The sequence below is a fragment of the Oncorhynchus tshawytscha genome, linkage group LG29 (genome assembly GCF_018296145.1).
Source record: "Oncorhynchus tshawytscha isolate Ot180627B linkage group LG29, Otsh_v2.0, whole genome shotgun sequence".
Lineage (NCBI taxonomy): Eukaryota > Metazoa > Chordata > Actinopteri > Salmoniformes > Salmonidae > Oncorhynchus > Oncorhynchus tshawytscha.
This window is the reverse complement of record NC_056457.1, coordinates 3,616,191-3,642,668: the sequence shown is the minus strand read 5'-3', so window position 1 is coordinate 3,642,668 and position 26,478 is coordinate 3,616,191. Positions and strand designations below refer to the sequence as shown.

At 42.1% G+C, this 26,478-nt stretch overlaps 1 protein-coding gene across 1 annotated transcript in view; it reads left to right on the top strand.

Moving 5' to 3' along the window:
• LOC112228032 (cadherin-18-like) overlaps positions 1 to 23,096 on the top strand; it is a 234,694-nt gene extending 211,598 nt beyond the window's left edge. Inside the window, exons 11-12 of the mRNA XM_024393153.2 lie at positions 17,614 to 17,868; positions 21,058 to 23,096. Coding sequence (XP_024248921.1) covers positions 17,614 to 17,868; positions 21,058 to 21,590 — 788 coding nt within the window. The 3' untranslated portion in view covers positions 21,591 to 23,096. The remainder of the gene's footprint in view (positions 1 to 17,613; positions 17,869 to 21,057) is intronic.
• The last annotated feature ends 3,382 nt before the right edge of the window (positions 23,097 to 26,478 follow it).

Genomic DNA, 26,478 nt, shown 5'->3' with positions numbered 1-26,478 from the left:
TGTCACAAAACAGATTGCCATGATGGGGTTGGAAATGAATGTTTGGTACCTTTGTTGTTGTCTAACAGATGACATGCTCAAGTCCTTGCGTCTCTTCCTACACCACTCTACCACATGCCTAATTGTTTTGTGTACTAAGCACTAAGGCTTGCCAGTTTTCAGTTCCTACACCACTCTACCACATGCCTAATTGTTTTGTGTACTAAGCACTAAGGCTGAGTGAGTTGTGAATGGTTACCATGGCAACTGTCAGCCAGCAGTGAGTCTCGTGGTTATAACAGTACATTTTGAAAAAAAGTGCTATCTAGAGCCTAGATACAGTGCCTTGCGAAAGTATTCGGCCCCCTTGAACTTTGCGACCTTTTGCCACATTTCAGGCTTCAATCATAAAGATATAAAATTGTATTTTTTTGTGAAGAATCAACAACAAGTGGGACACAATCATGAAGTGGAACGACATTTATTGGATATTTCAAACTTTTTTAACAAATCAAAAACTGAAAAATTGGGCATGCAAAATTATTCAGCCCCCTTAAGTTAATACTTTGTGGCGCCACCTTTTGCTGCGATTACAGCTGTAAGTCGCTTGGGGTATGTCTCTATCAGTTTTGCACATCGAGAGACTGAAATTTTTTCCCATTCCTCCTTGCAAAACAGCTCGAGCTCAGTGAGGTTGGATGGAGAGCATTTGTGAACAGCAGTTTTCAGTTCTTTCCACAGATTCTCGATTGGATTCAGGTCTGGACTTTGACTTGGCCATTCTAACACCTGGATATGTTTATTTTTGAACCATTCCATTGTAGATTTTGCTTTATGTTTTGGATCATTGTCTTGTTGGAAGACAAATCTCTGTCCCAGTCTCAGGTCTTTTGCAGACTCCATCAGGTTTTCTTCCAGAATGGTCCTGTATTTGGCTCCATCCATCTTCCCATCAATTTTAACCATCTTCCCTGTCCCTGCTGAAGAAAAGCAGGCCCAAACCATGATGCTGCCACCACCATGTTTGACAGTGGGGATGGTGTGTTCAGGGTGATGCGCTGTGTTGCTTTTACGCCAAACATAACGTTTTGCATTGTTGCCAAAAAGTTCAATTTTGGTTTCATCTGACCAGAGCACCTTCTTCCACATGTTTGGTGTGTCTCCCAGGTGGCTTGTGGCAAACTTTAAACAACACTTTTTATGGATATCTTTAAGAAATGGCTTTCTTCTTGCCACTCTTCCATAAAGGCCAGATTTGTGCAATATACGACTGATTGTTGTCCTATGGACAGAGTCTCCCACCTCAGCTGTAGATCTCTGCAGTTCATCCAGAGTGATCATGGGCCTCTTGGCTGCATCTCTGATCAGTCTTCTCCTTGTATGAGCTGAAAGTTTAGAGGGACGGCCAGGTCTTGGTAGATTTGCAGTAGTCTGATACTCCTTCCATTTCCATATTATCGCTTGCACAGTGCTCCTTGGGATGTTTAAAGCTTGGGAAATCTTTTTGTATACTAATCCGTCTTTAAACTTCTTCACAACAGTATCTCGGACCTGCCTGGTGTGTTCCTTGTTCTTCATGATGCTCACTGCGCTTTTAACGGACCTCTGAGACTATCACAGTGCAGGTGCATTTATACGGAGACTTAATTACACACAGGTAGATTGTATTTATCATCATTAGTCATTTAGGTCAACAGTGGATCATTCAGAGATCCTCACTGAACTTCTGTATAGAGTTTGATGCACTGAAAGTAAAGGGGCTGAATAATTTTGCACGCCCAATTTTTCAGTTTTTGATTTGTTAAAAAAGTTTGAAATATCCAATAAATGTCGTTCCACTTCATGATTGTGTCCCACTTGTTGTTGATTCTTCACAAAAAAATACAGTTTTATATCTTTATGTTTGAAGCCTGAAATGTGGCAAAAGGTCGCAAAGTTCAAGGGGGCCGAATACTTTCGCAAGGCACTGTATTTGTGAAATTTTGTAATGTGATGTAAACCTTTAAAATGACAGAATTGTCTTCCATTTAAAATGTTACTAGTCAGTGGCCACGCCCCTGTGGGGACAGCCATTACATCAGGCGTGATGGAACCGCCCTTTTCTCTGAACTGTATACAACCACCCATGACGAAATTTACATTTCAAGCCAAAGAGACCCACGGTAAGCCGGACGTCTTGCATGGTTAAAACCACGCAAACCATAAGACTAGAAAACCATCCCACGTGGCGGAAATGGTTATACTCTGATAATATCGATTCACTACAGATGGAGAAAATTCTAGATGACACAAATTAATAGTCTACAGCTAGAAATTACGTAAACCAAGAACGAGAGTACCGACAACTGCCGAAGCATCTATCTATGAGAACATTTCTGAATTGTACTCTGAAGTATCCATTCTAACCAGGTACAACCACAAAATACTTTGTGACTTCAATGAAAGTTGACCAGAGACTCCGATGAACCCTACAAGATGATCAAGGAGTCCAACAGAGAAGATAACAATGACATACGGGTGTAAATATACAGTGGGGCAAAATAGTATTTAGTCAGCCACCAATTGTGCAAGTTCACCCACTTAAAAAGACGAGAGAGGCCTCTAATTTTCACCATAGGTACACTTCAACTATTACAGATAAAATGAGAAAAAAAATCCTGAAAATCACATAAGTATTTGGTCACCTACAAAGAAGCAAGATTTCTGGCTCTCACAGACCTGTAACTTCTTCTTTAAGAGGCTCCTTTGTCCTCCACTCGTTACCTGTATTAAGGGCACCTGTTTGAACTTGTTATCAGTATAAAAGACATCTGTCCACAACCTCAAACAGTCATACTCCAAACTTCACTATGGCCAAGACCAAAGAGCTGTCAAAGGACACCAGAAACAAAATTGTATACCTGCACCAGGCTGGGAAGACTGAATCTGCAATAGGTAAGCAGCTTGGTTTGAAGAAATCAACTGTGGGAGCAATTATTAGGAAATGGAAGACATACAAGACCACTGATAATCTCCCTCGATATGGGGTTCCACGCAAGATCTCACCCCGTGGGGTCAAAATGATCACAAGAACGGTGAGCCAAAATCCCAGAACCACATGGGGGGACCTAGTGAATGACCTGCAGAGAGCTGGGACCAAAGTAACAAAGCCTACTATCAGTAACACACTACGCCGCCAGGGACTCAAATCCTGCAGTGCCAGACGTGTCCCCCTGCTTAAGCCAGTACATGTCCAGGCCCGTCTGAAGTTTGCTAGAGAGCATTTGGATGATCCAGAAGAAGATTGGGAGAATGTCATATGGTCAGATGAATCCAAAATAGACCTTTTTGGTAAAAACTCAACTCGTCGTGTTTGGAGGACAAAGAATGCTGAGTTGCATCCAAAGAACACCATACCTACTGTGAAGCATGGGGGTGGAAACATCATGCTTTGGGGCTGTTTTTCTGCAAAGGGACCAGGACGACTGATCCGTGTAAAGGAAAGAATGAATGGGGCCATGTATAGTGAGATTTTGAGTGAAAACCTCCTTCCATCAGGAAGGGCATTGAAGATGAAACGTGGCTGGGTCTTTCAGCATGACAATGATCCCAAACACACCGCCCGGGCAACGAAGGAGTGGCTTCGTAAGAAGCATTTCAAGGTCCTGGAGTGGCCTAGCCAGTCTCCAGATCTCAACCCCATGGAACATCTTTGGAGGGAGTTGAACGTCTGTGTTGCCCAGCAACAGCCCCAAAACATTACCGCTCTAGAGGAGATCTGTATGGAGGAATGGGCCAAAATACCAGCAACAGTGTGTGAAAACCTTGTGAAGACTTACAGAAAACATTTGACCTCTGTCATTGCCAACAAAGGGTATATAACAAAGTATTGAGATAAACGTTTGTTATTGACCAAATACTTATTTTCCACCATAATTTGCAAATAAATTCATAAAAAAATCCTACAATTTGATTTTCTGGATTTTTTTTCATTTTGTCTGTCATAGTTGAAGTGTACCTATGATGAAAATTACAGGCCTCTCTCATCTTTTTAAGTGGGAAAACTTGCACAATTGGTGGCTGACTAAATACTATTTTGCCCCACTGTATATTTACACCCGTATGTCATTGTTATCTTCTCTGTTGGACTCTTTGTTGCCTCTCTGATTAATGCCTTCCTTACCTGGTCCGTGTGTTTGTGGGCGGCCATCTCTTGGCAGGTATGTTGTGGTTCCATATTCTTTCCATTCTTTAGTAATGGATTTAATGGTGCTCTGTGGGATGTTCAACATTTTGGATATTTTTTATAACCCAACCGTGTTCTGTACCTCTCCACAACTTTGTCCCTGACCTGTTTGGAGAGCTCCTTGGTCTTCATAGTGCCGCTTGCCTGGTGGTGCCGCTTGTTTAGTGGTGTTGCAGACTCTAGGGCCTTTCATAACAGGTGTATATATATATATACTGATATAATATGACACTTGGATTGCACACAGATGGACTTTATTTAACTAATTATGTGACTTCTGAAGGTAATTGGTTGCACCAGATCTTATTTAGGGGATTCATAGCAAAGGGGGTGAACACATGCACACACCACTTTTCTGTTATTTTATCATATTTTCTGGTGCTCCTAAATTTCATGTAGTGTTCCTAACTTTTTTAATTTGGGAGCACTAGTGCTACCAATGAAAATGTATAATTTAGAACCCTGGCTCTAGAAACGTAAAGTCTGTAAATCTCACAATGCAGTTTTGAAGATACTGACTTTATGACCAAATATGCTATTTACACTTTGTAGTCCATTTTTACACCCAAAACAATGTTTCTGACCAATATCGATGCAAAATATTCTGTTTTTTTTATGGGGGGTGGCGGTCAGCTGCCTTTAATAATGATTCAATTATACTAATACATGTAGGACGTTGTCTATCCTTTTCAGCACATTTGAATTGATGTGATGAACTATTATCATGATGCTTCACTGAGCTCTGAGGGCGCAACTCACTTATTGCTGTCAAGTGTTGTTCAGGTCACATTGTTAAAGCCTTTTCTTGAAGAACTGGGCTATTAAGAGATTAAACAGGGTGTCAAGAAACCTGTTACTTTATTTAATTTACTGCGCTGATTACTGCCATATATGTTTGCTCTGTTATATTCTGTTTATTCGGTTTGTCGCGTTCTGTAGGTAGATTAGCTTCACCTGTTTATAATACAAGGAAGCCATAACCCGGTCATCTTTTCACAGTTTAGTTCATCAGAAATTTAACCATTTTGGGTGCTGTATAATGACACAGACAGACTAAATGCTATGCAAATAAACCGCTCACATGCCTTGGGGAGTCTTGTGGAAATTAGGAGTGTCATCTGTGACTTCGTTCCATACAAACTTGTCAGTAGGTACTAGTAGTTCCTATTCCCCTTCAGTCATCCACAATAGAGACTCTTCTTTTCACAGTGGCTATGATACCCTTTCACGTCTCTTTAGCATGCTTCTTCTTTTGTTGTACTGAAAAGGAGAGGCGTTATTCACATTTCAAAAGGGGGTCTCTTGTCACTATCTATAACCAAGATTATTTTCAGTCTGTACTCTACTCATAGTGTAAGTGTCGAGACTGAGACCGTGTGAGGCGTAGAGGCATGGAAACCCACACTGCACGTACTGCTGTTGACTAACGTGGGTGATAGAGTAAGCTCTCACCACTTAGAACAGGCTCTTTCATCCCTGTTGCACAACTACAGACATTGGGAGCAGATGTCTGTCTGCAAGCGCCTAATGCTTCCCTCTGTTATGAAATTATAAAAATCCATCACACACACCCTTAGACACACACCTCCCCTCAGACGACCCCCAACTCCTCCTCGCTCTCTCGACACCTCCCCCTCCAAGATGGCGTCGACAGATATGGCAGCTCTGCTTCTAGCTTCTAAGTAATTTTGCAGTATTTTATATATATTTTTTGCTATTTCTTGCATTATTAGCCCAGAAAGATTTTTGTCTTATTATACTGAACAAAAATGTAGTGTTGGTCCCATGTTTCCTGAGCTGAAATACAAGATCCCAGAAATGTTCCATAAACACAAAAAGCTTATTTCTCTCAAATGTTGTGCACTAATTTGTTTACATCCCAGTTAGTAAGCATTTCTCCTTTGACAAGATAATCTATCCACCTGACAGGTGTGGCTTATCAAGAAGCTGATTCAACAGCATGATCATTACACAGGTGCACCTTGTGCTCAGGACAATAAAAGGCCAGTCTTAAATGTTCAGTTGTATCACAAGAACACAATGCCACAGATGTCTACATTTTGAGGGAGCATTCAATTGGCATGCTGACTGCAGAAATGTCCACCAGAGCTGTTGCCAGAGAATTGATTGTTCAGTTCTCTACCATAAGCCACCTCCAACACCGTTTTAGAGAATTTGGTAGTACGCTCAACCGGCCTCACAACTGCAGACCACATGTAACCATGCCAGCCTAGGACCTCCACATCCGGCTTCTTCACCTGCGGGATCATCTGAGACCAATCACCGGGACAGCTAAGGAAACTGAGGAGTTTGTGGGGAAAAACTCATACTGATTGTCTGGGCCTCACTCCCAAGTGGATATGCCTATGCCCTCCTAGGCCCACCCATGGCTGCGTCCCTGCCCTGTCATGTGAAATTCGTAGGTAAGGGCCTAATGAATATAATAAAATTGGTCAATTGAAATACATGACTCTTTTCAGGAAACTATGCATATGTCGCAATTCACGACTTCACAGGACAGGAGTTTTAATGTTTTTTTTATTTTTATCAAAATGTGATTTTGGCAGAAATGCCTTCTTGAATATTTGAACTTCCATGTGCCTTAATAACAAACTTGTTTGCCATCTGTAAGTAATAATACAGTTGATTTCAAGCCTAGTTTGTTTAGCCACAGAAAAAGGAAACTTCCCAGAAGCCATGATTGGCTGAGATAATAAATGGTCTGGACATGCCGAGATATGAGTTCCGGATTGATCTGCCGTGTAGCATATTCTGTCAATAAAATGAGCTGCTCGTTTTGAGTAGATCATTTTAATAATCCTTTCTACTGCAGTTTTTTAAAAGATATAACGTTAGCCATGGAGAACTGCAAATGTGTTGCTACTGCTCTCAATAACATTGCTGCCCTGAATTGATCAGGCGCTATCGACAAAGGTCAGAGGGAAAGAGTTGTGATGGACTACTTTCAGGGGTATGATCGTACCATGCTGGCTCTCTCTGACTCTGAAAATGTATCAGACGATGTGAACCAGAGTGACTTGACAGAACGGGCCAAGCAAGCTGTACAAACAAAACGGAAACGGCACAGGACGTCTTATTTATTGAAAGGGGTTGCAGTCTGCCGTGAAGCGTTCATCCATGTACAGTGGGGCAAAAAAGTATTTAGTCAGCCACCAATTGTGCAAGTTCTCCCACTTATAAAATATTTTTCTCTGGACACTTTGTGTTTACCTGGAATTTGTCCTTATTGTAGGCTACTTTTACCACTGAGTCTTAATATTTACTACATTGTTTAGCACATGACTTCACATGTGAATCCTTAAAGAGTTGGGTGGGGCTGGTGTGAACAATGTAGAATGGGTGTAGACAAAGAAGAGCTCTCCGGTAGGTGTACAAAACATTCAAGGGCCGTTTTCTCAAAAAGTGGGGTTACAAGTTAATCAACTTTCAAATAATTACTTTCCCATTGTTCCTTAAATGCAGTGTATGATATACCAGCTATGTGTCTCTGCTTTTATCCAATGTAAAAAACACCATTTCAAATGTTGCTACATATGACCGAATCGAGGTGGTTGGTCACATGTATGAACTGTAACTCAGTAAAATTTTTGAAATTGTTACATGTTGCATTTATAGTTTTGTTCAGTATACATACAGCCTACATACAACTTACCATTCCGACCAGAAATACCACTTTCCTGAATTGGATCCTTTCTTTGTACCCCCCAAGTAATTGAACATCCCAGAGGCTGCTCTAAGATGCCGCCGGCAGAGAATCCAACTCAAGAGGCGTGCACACCATCCACCGCTTCCGAGTATATCAAATCAAATTGTATATGTCACATGCGCCAAATACAACAGTAAAATGCTTAATTACAAGCCCTTAAACAAAAATGTGCATTTAAGAAACAAAATACACAAAGAAATATTTAATGTTTATTTATGGAGAAATAATAAAATAACAGTAGCAAGGCTATATACAGGGGGTTATAGTCAGGGTAGCCATTTTGATTTACTGTTCAAGTCTTATGGCTTGGGGGTAGAAGCTGTTAAGAAGCCTTTTTTACCTAGACTTGGCGCTCTGGTACCGCTTGCCGTGTGGTTGCAGAGAGAACAGTCTATGACTAGGTTGGCTGGAGCCTTTGGCAATTTTTGGGGCTGTCCTCTGACACCGCCTGGTATAGAGGTCCTGGATGGTAGGAAGCTTGGCAACAGTGATGTACTGGCCCTACGCACTACCCTCTGTAGTGCCTTGCGGTCGGATGCCGTGGAGATGCCATACCAGGCGGTGATGGAACCAGATGCTCTCGATGACGCAGCTGTATAATTTTTTTTGTGGCTCTGAGGACCCATGCCAAATCTTTTCAGTCTCCTGAAGGAGAATAGGCATTGTCGTGCCTTCTTCACGGCTGTTTTGGTGTGTTTGGACCATGATAGTTTGTTGGTGATGTGGACACAAAGGAACTTGAAGCTCTCAACATGCCACACTACAGCGCCAATGATGAGAATGGGGCGTGCTTTGTCCTCCATTTTCTGTAGTCCACAATCATCTCCTTTATCTTTATCAAGTTGAGGGAGAGGTTGTTATCCTGGCACCACACGGCCATGTCTCTGACCTCCTCCCTTAGGCTGTATCATCACTGTCAGTGATCAGGCCTACCACTGTTGTGTCATCTGCAAACTTAAAGATAGTGTTTAACTCATGCTTGGCCATGCAGTCATGGGTGAACAGGGAGTACAGGAGGGGACTGAGCACACACCACTGAGGATCATTGTGGCAGATGTGTTGTTACCTCCCCTTACCACCTGGGGGTGGCCCATCAGGAAGTCCAGGATCCGGTTGTAGAGGGAGGTGTTTAGTCCCAAGGTCCTTAACTTAGTGATGAGCTTTGAGAGCACTATAGTGTTGAACGCTGAGCTGTAGTCAATGAATAGCATTCTCACATAGTTGTTCCTTTTTTGTCCAGGTGGGAAAGGGCAGTGTGGAGTACAATAGAGATCGCATCATCTGTGGATCTGTTGGGGCGGTAGGCAAATTGGAGTGGGTCTAGGGCACAGGGACTATGGTCTGCTTGAAACATGCTGGTATTACAGACTCGGTCAGGGACAGGTTAAAAATGTCAGTGCAGACACTTGCCAGTTGGTCAGCGCCTGCTCAGAGTACACGTCCTGGTAATCCATCTGGCCCTGCGGCCTTTTCAATGTTGATCTGTTTAAAGGTCTTATTCACATCGGCTATGGAGAGTGTGATCACACTGTCGTCCGGGAACAGCTGATGCTCTGCTAATGTTCAGTCCCTAGACAATAAAGTAGATGAGCACAGGGCAAAGATCTCCTTCCATAGAGACATCAGGGACTGTAACATTCTCTGTTTTCACGGAATCATGGCTCTCTCTGGATATACCATCCCCATCCATACAGCCAACATTGCGCAGACGGGAATAAAGAACTCTCTGGGAAGAAAGGCTGAGGTGTGTGTTTCATGTTGTTTTAATGACTCATGGTGTGATTGTGATAACGTACAGGAACTTAAGTTATTTTGTTCACCCGACCTAGAATACCTCACAATCAAATGCCGACCGTTTTACCTCCCAAGAGAATTGTCTTTGGTTATAGTCACAGCCGTGTATATTCCCATTCAAGTCGATACCACGACGGAAACCACATATCCTGAGGCCACATTTATTTTAGCCAGGGATTTTAACAAAGCAAATCTGAGGAAAAACCTACTGAAGTTCTATCAACACATTACTTATAGTACTCGTGCTTCAAAAACTCTCGACCATTGTTACTCTCCCTTCCGGGATGGCTACAAGGCACTCCCCGTCCTCCTTCAGCAAATCCATTCAGTACTCCATTCTGCTCCTCCCATCATATAGGCAGAAACTCAAACAGGAAGTACACGTGCTAAGATCACCCGTGTTAAGATCTATTCAACACTGGTCTGATCAATCGGAACTCATGCTACAAGATTGTTTTGATCACACGGACTGGGATATGTTCCAGGTTTCCTCTGAGAATAACATGGACATATACACTGACACATTGACTGAGTTCATCAGGAAGTGTATAGGGGATGTTGTTACCACTGTGACTATTAAAACCTACCCAAATCAAAAACCGTGGATAGAATGCAGCATTTGCGCGAACCACAGCATTTAACCACGACAAGGTGCTTGGATATATGGTTGAATACAAATAGTGCAGTTATGCCCTCCGTAAGGCAATCAAACAAGTAAAACGTTAGTACAGAGAAGTGTAGTTGCAATTCAATGGCTTCGACACGAGACATACAGTATGTGGCATGGACAATCACGGATTACAAAAGGGAAAACCAGTCGCATTGCGTACATCGATTTCTTTCTTCTGGTCGAGCTAAACACCTTCGCCCGCTTTGAGGATAACACAGAGCCACCGACAGTGGCCGACCCCAAGGACTGTGAGCTCTCGTCCTTCGTTGCCGACATGAGTAAGACGGTATTACTGCACTGTTGGAGCTAGAAACACAAGCATTTCACTACACCTGCAATAACATCTGCTCAGTATGTGTACAGTGTATGTGATGTGTGGTTTGATTTTGATCCCAGTTATGTTCAAAATGGGTCCTCACAGAAGAGACACAACAACATGTCTGTGTCCCTATATTCCCTATATAGTTCACTACTTTTAACCAGAACCCTATGGGCCCTGATCAAAGTAGTGCATTACATAGAGAATAGGGTGTCATTTGAGATGCAGTCAACGTGTCTATGCTCTATAAATAAATTGTACTGCCGCATAAGCTTTTACACCGATAGCCATAAAAACTAGGTTAAAGAAAACACACTGGCAAAGTGATACCTTCTGAATGGTGCTTTTGTTAAGCGTGGTATGTGCTCTCTCATTTCTGCTGACTGCACGTTGTGAGTTTTAAAACAACCATTAAAGCATTATGGATACGTTGGAGGCCCATTTATCCTGGCTGGCTACAACCCCGTCTCTCCTGCATCTCTAAAGCTACTAGAAAACATTTGAATTCCATTGCTGCTATTTTCTGTGCCTCTCGGAATGAAAGATATATCGCTCTGTTTCAAGGTTTAAATCCCCCCCCCCAAAAAAAATACATGTTTTATGTTGTGATTTATGTTTCAACATTTAACGAACAATGTCTATGAGAAGGAGACGTATATCTCAACAGTGTGATGCACACAATGCAATACACATTGCAATCGGGAGATGCAGTATCCAGGATTGGCCTTGAATAAGGCTGGTCAAAAAACAAGAAACAGACACGCCTTCCTGATGCTAACTTTAGAATTATTAAACATTACATCCCTCTGATCCCAGTTGTAATGATCACGTTGGGAGACAGAGAGCTGGTTTCAAGCGCAGGGCACAGCAGGTGTTTATTTGTGAAGGACCACAGGAGGAGGCAGATAGCTGGGTCCAGGGGCAGGCAGAAGGTCATACACAGGGGGTCTCAAAAGGCATCAGTACAGGCAGGGAAAAGGCTATTAATAACATCGTCCAGGAGATCAGGCAATAGGTTGATAACAGGAAATCTAAAGTACAGGCAGGGAATAGGCAAAAGGCGTAGTTAGTGAGGCAGGCCAAAATTATCATACCCGGGAAGATTACAATAAGGGAAAACCAGTTCTCCGAATAGAAGCATTTCACAAAACAAAAAATACCTCACAATGATGGGGTGCAAAGAACTGAACTAAATAGTGTGTGATAATGACATACAGGTGATCAGAATTCAGGTGATTGGGATCTGGAGAGCAAGCTACGTTCAGTGGATCTACGTGTTCGAGAGTGTGAGTTGGAAGCAGACGTTACACCAGTTTTCTGTGCCACATCATTGCGATGATGTGGCACAGAAAACTAAAAACATCATTGAATTTCTTTATTGTTAATTAACTAGAAGGCTATGTTCTCTAAACAACCTAATTATATTAATAGATCAATCGATTTGTGAAGGCATCTTTCTGGATCCAGTTTGCATACAGTGGAGTTTTTATTATTCCGAGCTAATTAGCCCGCTAAAAGACGGCGCTATCACGCCGTTGATATTTGGGAATTGTAATAAGCGACGTGTCATTCATAAATCAAATCAAATCAAATCAAATTTTATTTGTCACATACACATGGTTAGCAGATGTTAATGCGAGTGTAGCGAAATTCTTGTGCTTCTAGTACCGACAATGCAGTAATAATCCAAAAAGTAATCTAACAAGCAATTCCAAATAAATATAAAGAATATGTACATAAAGATATATGAATGAGTGATGGTACAGAGCATCTTAGGCAAGATACAGTAGATGGTATCGAGTACAGTATATACATATGAGATGAGTATGTAAACAAAGTGGCATAGTTAAAGTGGCTAGTGATACATGTATTACATAAGGATGCAATAGATGATATAGAGTACAGTATATACGTATACATATGAGATGAATAATGTAGGGTATGTAAACATTATATTAGGTAGCATTGTTTAAAGTGGCTAGTGATGTATTTTACATAATTTCCCATCAATTCCCATTATTAAAGTGGCTGGAGTTGAGTCAGTGTGTTGGCAGCAGCCACTCAATGTTAGTGGTGGCTGTTTAACAGTCTGATGGCCTTGAGATAGAAGCTGTTTTTCAGTCTCTCGGTCCCAGCTTTGATGCACCTGTACTGACCTCGCCTTCTGGATGATAGCGGGGTGAACAGGCAGTGGCTCGGGTGGTTGTTGTCCTTGATGATCTTTATGGCCTTCCTGTAACATCGGGTGGGGTAGGTGTCCTGGAGGGCAGGTAGTTTGCCCCCGGTGATGCGTTGTGCAGACCTCACTACCCTCTGGAGAGCCTTACGGTTGTGGGCGGAGCAGTTGCCGTACCAGGCGGTGATACAGCCCGCCAGGATGCTCTCGATTGGCATCTGTAGAAGTTTGTGAGTGCTTTTGGTGACAAGCCGAATTTCTTCAGCCTCCTGAGGTTGAAGAGTCGCTGCTGCGCCTTCTTCACGATGCTGTCTGTGTGAGTGGACCAATTCAGTTTGTCTGTGATGTGTATGCCGAGGAACTTAAAACTTACTACCCTCTCCACTCATTTTCACCTTTCAGTTTGCGCTGTTCAGTGATCTTCAGTTTCTTGGCAATTTCTCGCATGGAATAACCTTCATTTCTCAGAACAAGAATCGACTGATGAGTTTCAGAAGAAAGGTCTTTGTTTCTAGCCATTTTGAGCCTGTAATCAAACCCACAAATACTGATGCTCCAGATACTCAACTAGTCTAAATAAGGCCAGTTTTATTGCTTTTTTAAATCAGCACTACAGTTTTCAGTTGTGCTAACATAATTGCAAAAGGGTTTTCTAATGATCAATTAGCCTTTTAAAATTCTAAACTTGGATTAGCTAACACAACGTGCCATTGGAACACAGGAGTGATGGTTGCTGATAATGGGCCTCTGTACTCCTTTGTAGATATTCCATTAAAAAATCAGCAGTTTCCAGCTACAATAGTCATTTACAACATTGATAATGTCTACACTGTATTTCTGATACATTTTATGTTATTTTAATGGACAAAAAATGTGCTTTTCTTTAAAAAACAAGGACATTTCTAAGTGATCCCAAACTTTTGGATGGTTACGTGTGTGTGTGTGTGTGTATAAATATTATTATTATTATTTATTTATACTCTGACATTACTTGTCCTAATATTTCTTAATTCTGTACTTTGATGTGTGTGCATTGTTGTGTATTGTTAGATATTACTACACTGTTGGATCTAGGAACACCAGCATTTCACTACACTCACAATAACATTCTCTATGTATGTGACCAATAAATCAAATGTGATTTGATTACAGTACTAATTCTAGCTACTAGTGAGAAAGCTGCCAGTTGATGTGTGTTTCATCAATGTTGAAAGAAAGCCGCAGAGCACACATTTGACATTTCAGAATGTAGAGGGATTCCAAATTCCAGGAATCTGTTTATCTGGTGCTCATCTCTACCCCCCCAACAACTGCAAAGCCTCTCAACTCTGTTAATAGATAACTTTACACACAAAAGTGATGTCTCTATCTGTTTGTTTGGTAAAGCTCTAGCAGAGGAATTGTCTCTGATGTAAAAATGAAGCCAGTGAGTTGTTTGAACTTGTGCTTAACTAAGCCAGGGCTGGGGGATCCCCAAAGGTACACAGTAGTCTTGCATCCTCAAAAAACAAAGAAAAAAACACACACACACACACACACACACACACACTGACATAGAAACAAAAACACACACACAAAAATACTCACACACTCCCAGCGGTGCCCTGTTATATAATGGGGAATATGAAATATGAAGCTGCTTCCGTAGAGCCAACCTTAATTCACAGTCAATAGTCCTAGCTTCCCGAGAGTACAAAACCTTACGAACATCTACCTAATATTGAGTTGCACCCCGTTTTGCTCCTCAGAACAGCCTCAATTAGTTGGGCATGGACTACACGGTGTCGAAAGCTTTCCACAGGGATGCTGGTCCATGTTGACCACAATGCATCCCACAGTTGTGTCAAGTTGGCTGGATGTCTTTGGGTGGTGGACCATTCTTGATCCACATGGGAAACTGTTGAGCATGAAAAACCCAGCAGTGTTGCAGCTCTTGAAACACTCAAATCGGTACGCCTGGCACCTACTACCATACCCCGTTCATCTTTTGTCTTGCCCATTCAAACTCTGAATGGAAAACATACACAATCCATGTCTCAATTGTCTTCAGGCTTAAATGTGTGTTTTTTACCTGTCTCCTCCCCTTCGGCTGCACTGCTTGAAGTGGATTTAACAGGTGACATCAATAAGGGATCATATCTTTCAACTGGAATCACCTGGTCAGTCTATGTCATGGAAAGAGCAGGTGTTCCTAATGTTTTGTACACTCAGTGTCTAGTTGTAGCTATAGCTATATACCTGTAGGTCTTCCTATATGATTGGTCGTCATTGGAACCCTCATTATTGTTTAATTTACATTGCAGCTATTCAGGATATGCTGTATAATACTAAACAAGGTTTATTTTAATAAATGAGAAATTATTTAAAAACGCATATTTTTGTCTGGTTACCCAGGCAGAGCACAGAATCCCTTTCTGGTCTCTTGTTAATTTGTGGCACGTATGGTATGACGTGCCAGACTGCTCGCAACCTGTCTCTGCTCTCTCTGTCTCTCTGTCTCTCTGTCTCTCTCTCTCTCTCTCTCTCTCTCTCTCTCTCTCTCTCTCTCACACACACAAACGCACACACATACACACACACTTCAGAGAGATGACAGAGTTGAATGTGATGTAAATGATGACTATGATGGCCTTGCCCACAGCCCCAACTCTAATATGATATTGCCATGTCATAGTTGACACAGAGGCAGACAGTCTTGTCCTCTCTATTCCACACCATAATGCTATAATATAGTCTATATTACAATGGATCTGGGCTTCAGATATGAAAGCAATGATAATGAATACTAAACATCTCTCTCCTCCCTTCTCTCCTACCCACGTTCTTCGGTATCTCCCAGTTTCTTGGAGGTTGGAGTGGGAGCTGGTGGAGGCCTCGGTAGCACTAGTTTGGTATTTACTACTTTACACTAGGGTGCTGTCTGTGGAGGACAGGTTTTTACAGTGAAGAGCTAGTTTAAAACCTTGCTCCCTATGGGCCCTGGAAAAATGTAGAGCACTAAATATGGAATAGGGTGCCGTTTGGGACGTAACCAGTGCCTCTCACAACATCCACTGAATTACCTCCATTTATTTCCCTTTTTCCTCTCTCACCTTTTTTAGCAGCGTGGCTTCATGGATGTTGAAGGTGAACTGCTCATTTGCTGCTGCTTGATTTATTGTAATGACTCAGAGAAAGAAAAGACAGTACAGGGTCGCAATTCAACGGCTCAGACATGAGATGCATTAGGCAGGGACCTCAGAAAATCGCAGATTATAAAGGCTAAACCAGCCAAGTCCGAGACACTGACGCCTCACTCCCAGACAAGCTAAACACCTTTTTCACCCGCTTTGAGAAAAGCAACACGGAGCCGTCAACGCGTGCCCCTGCTGCTCATGAGTACTGCGGGCTCCCGATCTCTGTAGCTCAGGTTTTAACACCATAGTGCCCTCCAAGCTTGTCACTAAGCTCAGGACCTTGGGTATGAACACTTCCCTTTGCAACTGGATCCTAGATTCCCTGACGGGTCGACCCCGGGTTGAGGGTAGGCATCAACACTTCCGCCCAGCTGATCCTCAACAATAGGACCCCCCGGGGGTGTGTGCTCAGCCCCTTCCTGTACTCCCTGTTCACCCATTACTGCATGGCCATGCACGACTCCAACTCAACCATCAAGGTTGCTTACGACAGTGGTAGGCCTGATTACCAACAACGACGAGACAGCCTACAGGGAGGAGGATAGAGGCCTCGACAGAGTGGTAATAGAAAAATAACCTCTCCCTCAACATCAACAAAATGTAGGAGCTTATCGTGGACTTGGCTGATTTCTTTTGATTTTCCCATGACGTTAAGCCAAGAGACACTGAGTTTGAAGGTAGGCCTTGAAATACATCCACAGGTACACCTCCAATTGACTCAAATGATGTCAATTAGCCTATCAGAAGCTTCTAAAGCCATGACATCCTTTTCTGGAATTTTCCAAGCTGTATAAAGGCACAGTCAACTTAGCGTATGTAAACTTCTGACCCACTGGAATTGTGATACAGTGAATTATATGTGAAATAATCTGTCTGTAAACAATTGTTGGAAAAATGACTTGTGTCATGCACAAAGTAGATGCCAAAAACTATAGTTTGTTAATAACAATACATTTGTGGAGTGGTTGAAAAACAAGTTTTAATGACTCCAACCTAAGTGTATGTAAACCTCCGACTTCAACTGTATACTGGTGGACATTCATAGTTTATCTTGTGAAAAAAGAAAAACAACAGCAACAAAAAAACATTTTATTTGCTTGACATTTGACTACATTGATAGGTGATAGCAACATAAGCATACCGCTGCACTGCTATAACACCTGCTAAACTGTGTACGCAACCAATACATTCTGATTTGATTTGTTAAGAACTACCTCTGGGGGGAAAAAAAACTAAAAAACAAACAGAGATCAAGACAACAGATGCAAAGAGAGACATTTACCAGCTTGAGAGATGAAGCCTGTATGTGTATATCCTGGAATGGAAGCATTTTGTATTTCAAAGTGAAAGTGCATTTGCTCAATATCTCCATTAAAAATCCATCTGTGGGAGCGGGTTCGAGTGGAGCGCTCTAGACAGAATCCCCCCTAATGGGAAGTGTGGCCTGGGAAGCTACTATTCCTGAATGTGTCCTCTGCTCTCCGCCAACATGGCTAATTTGCGCTAATGAATGCATTCTCTTTCGTTCTCTCTCTCTCCATTTTCAGACAACACAGCGAGCATCATCACACGGCGGAGGCAGTTCAGTCGGCTCGTCCAGGAGCTATACGAGCTCCCCATAGTGGTGTGGGACGGTGGGGAGCCAGCGCTGAGTGGCACTAGCACACTGACCCTGCGGGTGTGCCCGTGCCAGCGCAATGGGAGGGTGCAGACGTGCCAGGATGAGAGGGGACTCCTCTCCTCGGCCGGCCTCAGCACGGGGGCCCTGATCGCCATCCTGCTGTGCATCGTCATCCTGCTGGGTAGGTGTTGACTGGGTCTGAGCCTGGGTAACAGCAAGTCTAGGGGCATGGTGGAGGGTATGGGCCGCCTGGTTGGCATCAAACCTAAGGGGCATAGTGGTGAGGATGGGTGCATGCCTTGGGGGCATCATGCCTTAGGGCACGGTAGTGGAACACCTGGGGGGCATCTTGTCTGAGGGGCATGGTGGTGGAGGGTATGGACGTTAGAATGCCTAGAGGCATGGTGAAGGGTAGGGAGGAGAGCAGCGGGAGGGGTGGATACATGGAGGGGTGAGGAAGGACACAGGTGGGTTGTAGAATGAGGGAGGACAGGGAGAAGGTCAGGAAGATGGAGAAGTAGAGAACAGAGAGGGAGGAGATTTGGGCCAGATGGGTAGATGGATGTGTGAAGAAAGATGGACTGAGAGGAGAATAGAAGAAGGTAAAGGTAAGGACAAGGAGACTTGAGAAGAAGGGTGTTTAAAGAGGGATAGAGCTGTGTTAAAACTATCCATAAATGTTTTGCTGCTCTGTATTTACTACTTTAGGAAAAACACACTATTTAAGTTAAAGATAGAATCCGCAGTAGGGAAAACAGCGCCACTCTCCTTCCCACAGATGTTGCTATTGTTTTTGTTTTGTAAACTAAAGGGAGGTGAGAAGCGTTGGCCAACGTGGTGAGAAAATGTGCAGTTCATATTGTGCTGTTTGCGTGTGCAATGATGTAAGAGTAAAAAGAAAATGAAGGGCAGTAACTTCTTTGTTGTGGATTATTGTAAAGGAGGTGGACGTTTCACCATTAAAGGGGAACTGAAAGTCAAACATCTTCCAAACTTGACTGGTGACATGCAAAACATGTATTGACTGTATCAACACAGGACTAATGAAAAAATTACCGAAATATAGTTTTGGAGTGGAGTTCCCATTTAAGGATTCCAGCTTTAATTGAATGTGTTGTATAGTAAATGCTTTATAATAAGAGATCAAATATAATTCATCAAGTTCCCACAGAAAACAACTAACAACTTTCCCTTTTCAGCAAAAGGGTTACAACACTACCACCACTGCCAAATACCAACAGAGTCTCTCTACCAAACAGAACAGCAGTAGGACAGGGGAGAGAGCGTGTATAATTAACAGAATCTTCCATCTCCCACTCACCCCCTCTCCCTTGATTGTCCGTGGACATCGGTGCGTGAAGGTGATGCATATTCATATCAGCAGTCTCAGCACGGCATTGCCAGAGTCTGAGGCTCACAGCAACTAAAGGCCATCATCACTGTTTGGAGTGAATGCATGAGCGAGAGACTGCACCTGCATGACTAATCATCAGCAGGAGAGAGATTGATGGAGGGAGGGACGGAGAAAGTGACAGGGAGAGTGATAGAGAGAGAAGGCTTATCGAGTTACTTTGGCTAGTCGAGGAAGATGGAGATTAGCTGGGGAAGGGAGTGTTAGTGTGAGGCAAAGCTGTTTCATGCCTGAACACAGGCGTGAGAGAGACAGACAGACATTGGGACAGAAAAAGAGAGTGGTAAAAAGACAGAGAAAGGAAGGGAGAGAGGGTGATGTATAGATGCTATAGAAACACAACAGGGTGAGAATCTTTTTAGCAGGGGAACACAACACACACACACACACACACACACACAAAGACAACAGTGCTAATTCATCAGAGATGAGAAAGCTCTCACTTCGCATGTGTTAAAATGTGTCATCCTGAAATAGGGTGCCTAAAACATTGACACTGGTAGGCTGCTAACTAGCCGCCATATATGTGTCTGATGTTAAATAGTTAATAGCTATTAACACCTGTAGGAGAAGTTAAATAGTGTTGTGAGACAAAGATTTTCCCTTTTGATGCTCTCAGCGTGACTGTTTCACAGGGATGGAAAGGAGAACTCTATTGGTCTGCCAATGCAGCAGGATGATGTCATTTTACTGATTTTATACTGTGTCTGCATCTCAAATGGCACCCTATTTCTTTCACACTATAGTGCACTGCTTTTGACCAGAGCCATATTGGTTCTAGTCAATAGCGCTCTGTTTTATAGAGCCAATTGAGAAGCAGGTGAGAGTTCACCTGCTTGGTCATTTCACTGAATGACCGTTTTATTAACATCATTATTAATGCAGAAACCATAACCCTGTTAAATCCAGTACAAGTTCATGATACAGCAGTTCTACTTCAGCAAATGAAGTATTCTCCTCGAGTTCATTTGCGAGTAAGATACACTATTATGCACATCATCATGAGATGTTTTGGATGTAGCTTAGCTACACACATCACTGCTGTTATAGGGGTAACAAGGTTAATTTGAAGGACACTGTATTCCTTTATTCCCTACATAGTGCACTACATTTGACTAGAACTCTATGGGCCCCGGTCAAAAGAAGTGCACCATATAGGGAAAAAGGCTGCCATTTGGAAAGTAGGCTCTGAAACATTCACCATTTTTTATAATAATGCATATTCATTCCGGATTCTTCATCAGGGCACAGGAGCTAGATGCGTGTTGCAGAGTGTAAATCAATAATACCCATTAGCCGTCACTGGTATTAGCTGTAATGATGCTCTCAATGCAAGCTGCTATGAGAATCTTCTCATTATAGACTGTGCATCTCTGGAACAGATTTAACAGGAACGCTCAGCCAAAATAGAATAACAACAACACCATCTCCACTCCATTTTATGATATTGACTGAGGTACTTTAACTATACAGTAAGTATCTGAATCCAAAATGCCACCCTATTCCCTTTATAGTGCACAACTTTTGACCGGAGTCCTATGGGCCCTGGTTAAAAGTACTGCACTATATAGGGAGTAGGATGCAATTTGAGCAGAAAACAAAGCTTTAATTTTTGTAACTGTTTACGACCCATAACATGTTAATTTATCCTGAATTAATAACCAACATAGTGACACCGCATGCAGAGCGTGGCATTAGCATTGCCATCAGACTTGGATATTGTAGTGAACCTCTACTGATAAGATGTGGTGTTGTGAAACCAACCGTTTTGTTGTTGTTTCCATTACTGTTGTTGTTTACATTACATCTGATGTTTACATTACTGTTGTTGTTGTTGGCATGGTGTTTTTGCTTGTCACTTTCTTCTGCAGCAATCATAGTTCTCTTTACCGCTTTGTTGTTGACGTTGTCTCTATTAGTATTGATGTTGAGACAACGTCTCTCCTTGTCTTCCTCCAGCGATCGTGGTTCTGTTTATCACCCTGCGGCGGAGCAAGAAGGAGCCCCTCGTCATCTCCGAGGAGGACGTCCGCGAGAATGTGGTAACATACGACGATGAGGGGGGCGGCGAGGAGGACACTGAGGCCTTCGACATCATCACCCTACGGAACCCCGCCGCCGCTGAGGAGCTCAAGTTCAGACGGGACATCCGGCCGGAGGCGGCCCGACAACGCGGGCAAAACCGAGGCTGCCACAGTCCCCCGGAGCTGAACCAGGTGGATGTGCAGGAGTTTATTAAACAAAGACTGGTGGAGGCCGACATGGACACTAGCGGGCCTCCATATGACTCCCTCCAGACCTACGCATATGAGGGTCAAATGTCTCCGACAGGTTCCATCAGCTCTCTGGACTCCCCGGGAACACACTCAGAACAGGATTATAACTACCTGGACGACTGGGGGCCTGAGTTTCAGAAACTGGCAGAACTCTACGTGGAGGATACGGATGTAGCAGAGTCAGATGTGGCAGTTGCGGTGACAGTGGCGACCTAGCCTGTCAACATCGGTCACACCGTCTGTAAAACCAAAACCTTTCTCTCTCTCAGTCCTCCTCCTCGACTTTGTTTTAAAACGATAAAATAGAAATGCTTTTGAACTCGTTCCAGCTGATCTACTTTTACTGTTGAATTGCAGACTGCCCCTTGTTTCAGTTTTCCATTTGGAACATGGGTCTAATATGCGGATGGATTGATTTTGGGGTGGAACAATATTAAGAATAACGGAAAAAGGAAAATATTTTTCCTGTTGTATATTTTTTATTGCTCAATAAAGTCCTTAATTCCATATGAGTGGATATATGTGAAACGGAGTGTCAACTTTTATTCTGAAGATTAAAGGTTATCTTAGAACAGACATCATTATGCAAAGATTTACGCATTGAAAGCAGAAGAAAAGTTAAATTGAACCATCACTTTCACTTTCAGGTTTATCTATTCTAAACAATCATTACAGCTGGTCATGTGTGACACCACACAAAAGCAATTCAATTGACACTAAGGCTTTCTTAATCAATTTTACAACATAGATAGCTACAATTCTTCTTAAAATGGATGTTGATTGCAAAACTGCCACTAACTGGGCTTTTAATTTTATACCAGTATGTACAACTGTCTGCCTCGATAAGATAAAGGTACCTTGCATTAGAGAGTCATGACATTCGTGTTAAGAAAATAAAATAATATTCTGAAAAATGACATCAGAGGGGAATCAAGGATATTGCATTAGTTTATCATGGTCTATAAAACACGGTCCCTATAGACCTTGAACAGTCGTCCCAAATGGCACCCTATTCCCTAGGCGTAGTACCCTACTTTTGGCCAGAGCCCTATGGGGCCTGGTTAAAAATAGTGCACTATATAGGGAATATAGTGCCATTTGGGATGCACTGGGCAGGCTTTTTACTGAGTGTGCTTATTTCATGAAAATAACTCCAAATATATGTTTTATAATTTATTTCCCTGAGCCTCGTTTTTGCATTTAAATGCTCAGTCTGATTGTTTGGGCGTGTTGATACAAATTGAAGTACAGTATATTTACATACAAAGCCCAGATTGGTAGATAGGTATTTTAGACTCTAGAGGAGGGTACATTTGCAAATAAATGATGACTGGTCATTGGTCAGAATAACGAGATCAGATTGTGATGTCATGATCTGGGCCAAAAACTCCCATCCCACCAGAAACAGGCTGCAATTCCAGACTTTTTATTCAAACAGCTCTTACACACAAAGGTCATTATCATAATTTTCACAATTTCAGAGTGTTGTTTCAACCTCATAGTGTGTAAACATCATTTAAAAGAAAAGGAAAATCAAGTTTTTTGGCAGCACTGCCCCTTTCAACATAAGCCTTGAACCTAGCCAGCGATCAGTCTCCTATGGTCTGTCTGTCATAAGTTCCTCCTGGACCTGCATGGCTGCTACTGAGACACTGGATGAAGGGATGAGAGACTGATTAATATTTCAGTCCCTCTGCTTTCTCTCTCATTCTTTCATTTTACTCAAGCTCTCTCTCTGTATTTTGCTATCTCTATCTCTCCCTTTGTCTCTTTTCCCCCTCCATCTCGCTCTCTCTCTTTCGCTCTCCCTCTTGCCCTCTCTGATGCGATCTCTCTCTATCTCTCTTTCCATCTCTCTCTCTTTCTCTCTCTTTCACTTGCTATCTCTGTTTCTTTAGTCTATTTTCCTTCTCTTCTCCCAGATTCACAGGTACAGTATAAAAGAGAGAGAAGTGAGTCACATCCGTGTTAAAACGTTTGGGATATGGATAAATGCTCTGGGCAGAGATGAGAACTGAAAGGATTTTAATCCAGCATGGGAATATGGAGCAGAGAGTATCATTATGAGTGTGCACGTGTATGTCTTTGCATGTCTTTATGTATGTGCATCTGTGCATTGGATCCACTTCAAATTTGATTCCCTGTCCCCCTGATTATGTCAGAGTCAATGTGTTCCAGTCTCACTGGGGGGGAAAGGAAATCACTTGCCTGCTCTAATTGATGTAATTGCGCAATCAACACATTTATAAATGTGTAATAAAAAAATGCATTTAAACAGGATGCAATACATTTGACCCAGAAGGCAATGTGCTGTGTGATGTATAAACAGTACACTGTAGTGTGTGTGTGTGTGTGTGTGTGTGTGTGTGTGTGTGTGTGTGTGTGTGTGTGTGTGTGTGTGTGTGTGTGTGTGTGTGTGTGTGTGTCTGTGTGTGTCTGTGTGTGCTGTGTGTGTGTGTGTGTGTGTGTGTGTGTGTGTGTGCGTGTGTGTGTGTGTGTGTGTGTGTGTGTGTGTGTGTCTGTGTGTGTGTGTGTGTGTGTGTGTGTGTGTGTGTGTGTGTCTGTGTGTGTGTGTGTGTGTGTGTGTCTGTGTGTGTGTGTGTGTGTGTGTGTGTGTGTGTGTGTGTGTGTGTGTGTGTGTGTCTGTGTGTGTGTGTGTGTCTGTGTCTGTGTGTGTGTGTGTGTGTGTTCTTTACATTTATGCCTAACATACAGTGTCGAGAATAAATCCAGTAGAGAAAAGAACAGTCTTGTAGTTTTTACGAGGGGATATTTTTCATACTTGACTGGCATAACTAGTCTCAGTAACACTTTACTTGACACCCAGTGTCATAACACGACACATGACACAGTCATAGCATATCAGAATGTCATAATCGCTGACATAACTTGTCATAACCTGTCATAATAGGGCCATAATAGGATCATAATAGGGTCATGACACATACAGTATATTAAGACCTGTTGTGACATATATTGCGTTATTTTATGGCCGGTTATGACACCTACATAAGATTGTCAAAACCCACAAACCCGACCACACAAAACATTCCATTACACAAATTATTGTTGTAATTGTGCACCCCAAAGTTCTGTTGCTGATGACTGGGATGAATGCAGGAGAAGATTTCAGGAGCATGACAAGACACGCTCTTTTTGACTGATGACTGATGTAAGGGCATGTACATGATAGGTCTATCTGGCTTATATGATTATTAGGGTCATAATGCTTCTTGACATTGTCATAAAGTGTATTTTCTTCAAGTTATTTAAAATATGTTGAATAAAAAGCATGACTGTAAAGAATTCATTACAACAGCAAAATACTTAAAAACACATTTGAGTAAATGTGGCATTTGACACTCTTATGTGGGTGTCATACCCAGCCATTAAATAATGCAATATATGTCACAACAGGTGTAAATACGTGGATCGTGACAATGTTATGACCATATTATGACAGGTTATGACAAGCTATGTCAGCCGTTCTGACATATTATGACATGGTTATGACATGTTATGACACTGGTTGTCAAGTAATGTCTTACCCTAAATCTCACATCAATTAGTCACATGTTTGGTTTTTAGGCAAGCGCAGTTCTTCAAGATTGTAGTTAAGAAACTATCTGAACAGCATGTTTAATGGATTGTAATATAACAAAGGTTCTCTTGTAGGGGGTGCCAAATTGTGCATTGAATTGTGTTTGAGTGTGCACATTTGACGTCCGAAGTCATGAAATCTCTGCACACCATAGGTTTAGGTTGCACCAGCTTTCTATGAAAAGGAGTAGATTTAGTCTGTTTAGTAGTACCCTGTTTCCTTCAGAGCATTGCCTGTAGATTTTATGAAAGTTGTTGCTTGTGTGTACCTTCCTGACTTGTATGTGTGTGTGGGCATGTCCACACTGAGCCGAGTGGTTGTGTAATGCTTGGCCTTAAGAGTCAATACTGAGAGGCCTTTCATGGCATTTGAGGTCAGAGACTCCCCAGAGGACCACAAACAGCCTGCCAGGCATCACGGACACAGGGTATAAATATGTGATTAAAGGAGGGCCTATCATTGCATATTCTGAATTTTCATTAGCCTTCAAAGTGTCTGAAGGTGAAATGGAAGACATCAAAGAACTAAAAACCCATCTTCAAAAGCCAACCCACGACCAAACTTAAAGTAGACATAGTGTTATTTGCGCTGGAAAAGGTAATGAGTTCTGAAAAAAAAATGATGTTGACATTTCACTTCAAGAAGAAAACGGTGAAAAAGTGTCATATTGACCAGGGGTTGTGATGCCACACAGAAACAGAATGACAGATTAATTCATTGTAAATCTACGTTGCCATTCAATATTTGAGGACCAGACAGAAAATACTGGGTTAGTCAAAGGCCTTGGAACTGTAGACAGACACACAAACCCATTCATCTTAAATTTTTTCAATCACTTGGGTACAATTCTTACAAGTCTGTGGTAGATTTTCACATCTCTAAGCACGACAATTGATCAATTAGCCTTTTAAAATGATAAACTTGGATTAGCTAACACAATGTGCCATTGGAACACAGGAGTGATGGTTGCTGATAATGGACCTCTGTACCCCTATGTAGATATTCCATTAAAAATCAGCTGTTTCCAGCTACAATAGTAATTTACAACATTTACAATGTCTACACTGTATTTCTGATCAATGTGATGTCATTTTAAAGGACAAATAGTTTTCTTTCAAAAACAAGGACATTTCTATGTGACCCCAAACTTTTGAACACTAGTGTACATCTCGGTGGAGTTGGGTTGTGGGCGGAGTGTACATCCGGTAGATGTCGGTAGATACAAGAAAACAGTTGGTGGTTGTGTTTGACATTTTATTTTACAGTTTTTCTCAATCACTTTGGCTCAATTCTCAAATTATAATTATTTTTTTCAAAATAATAAGTTAAAATCTCTGAACAATTAGTTTCTTGTTCACACCAGATTCGAATTTGTTATTCATTTAACCCTCATTACATTTAGGATTTTTTTAATTAACTTTTGTACACCTGTGGTGTTCCCTGTCAAAAATGACCGGTCATTAGAAATGAATGGGTGAGACTATAATTCGTGTGTTAAATTAA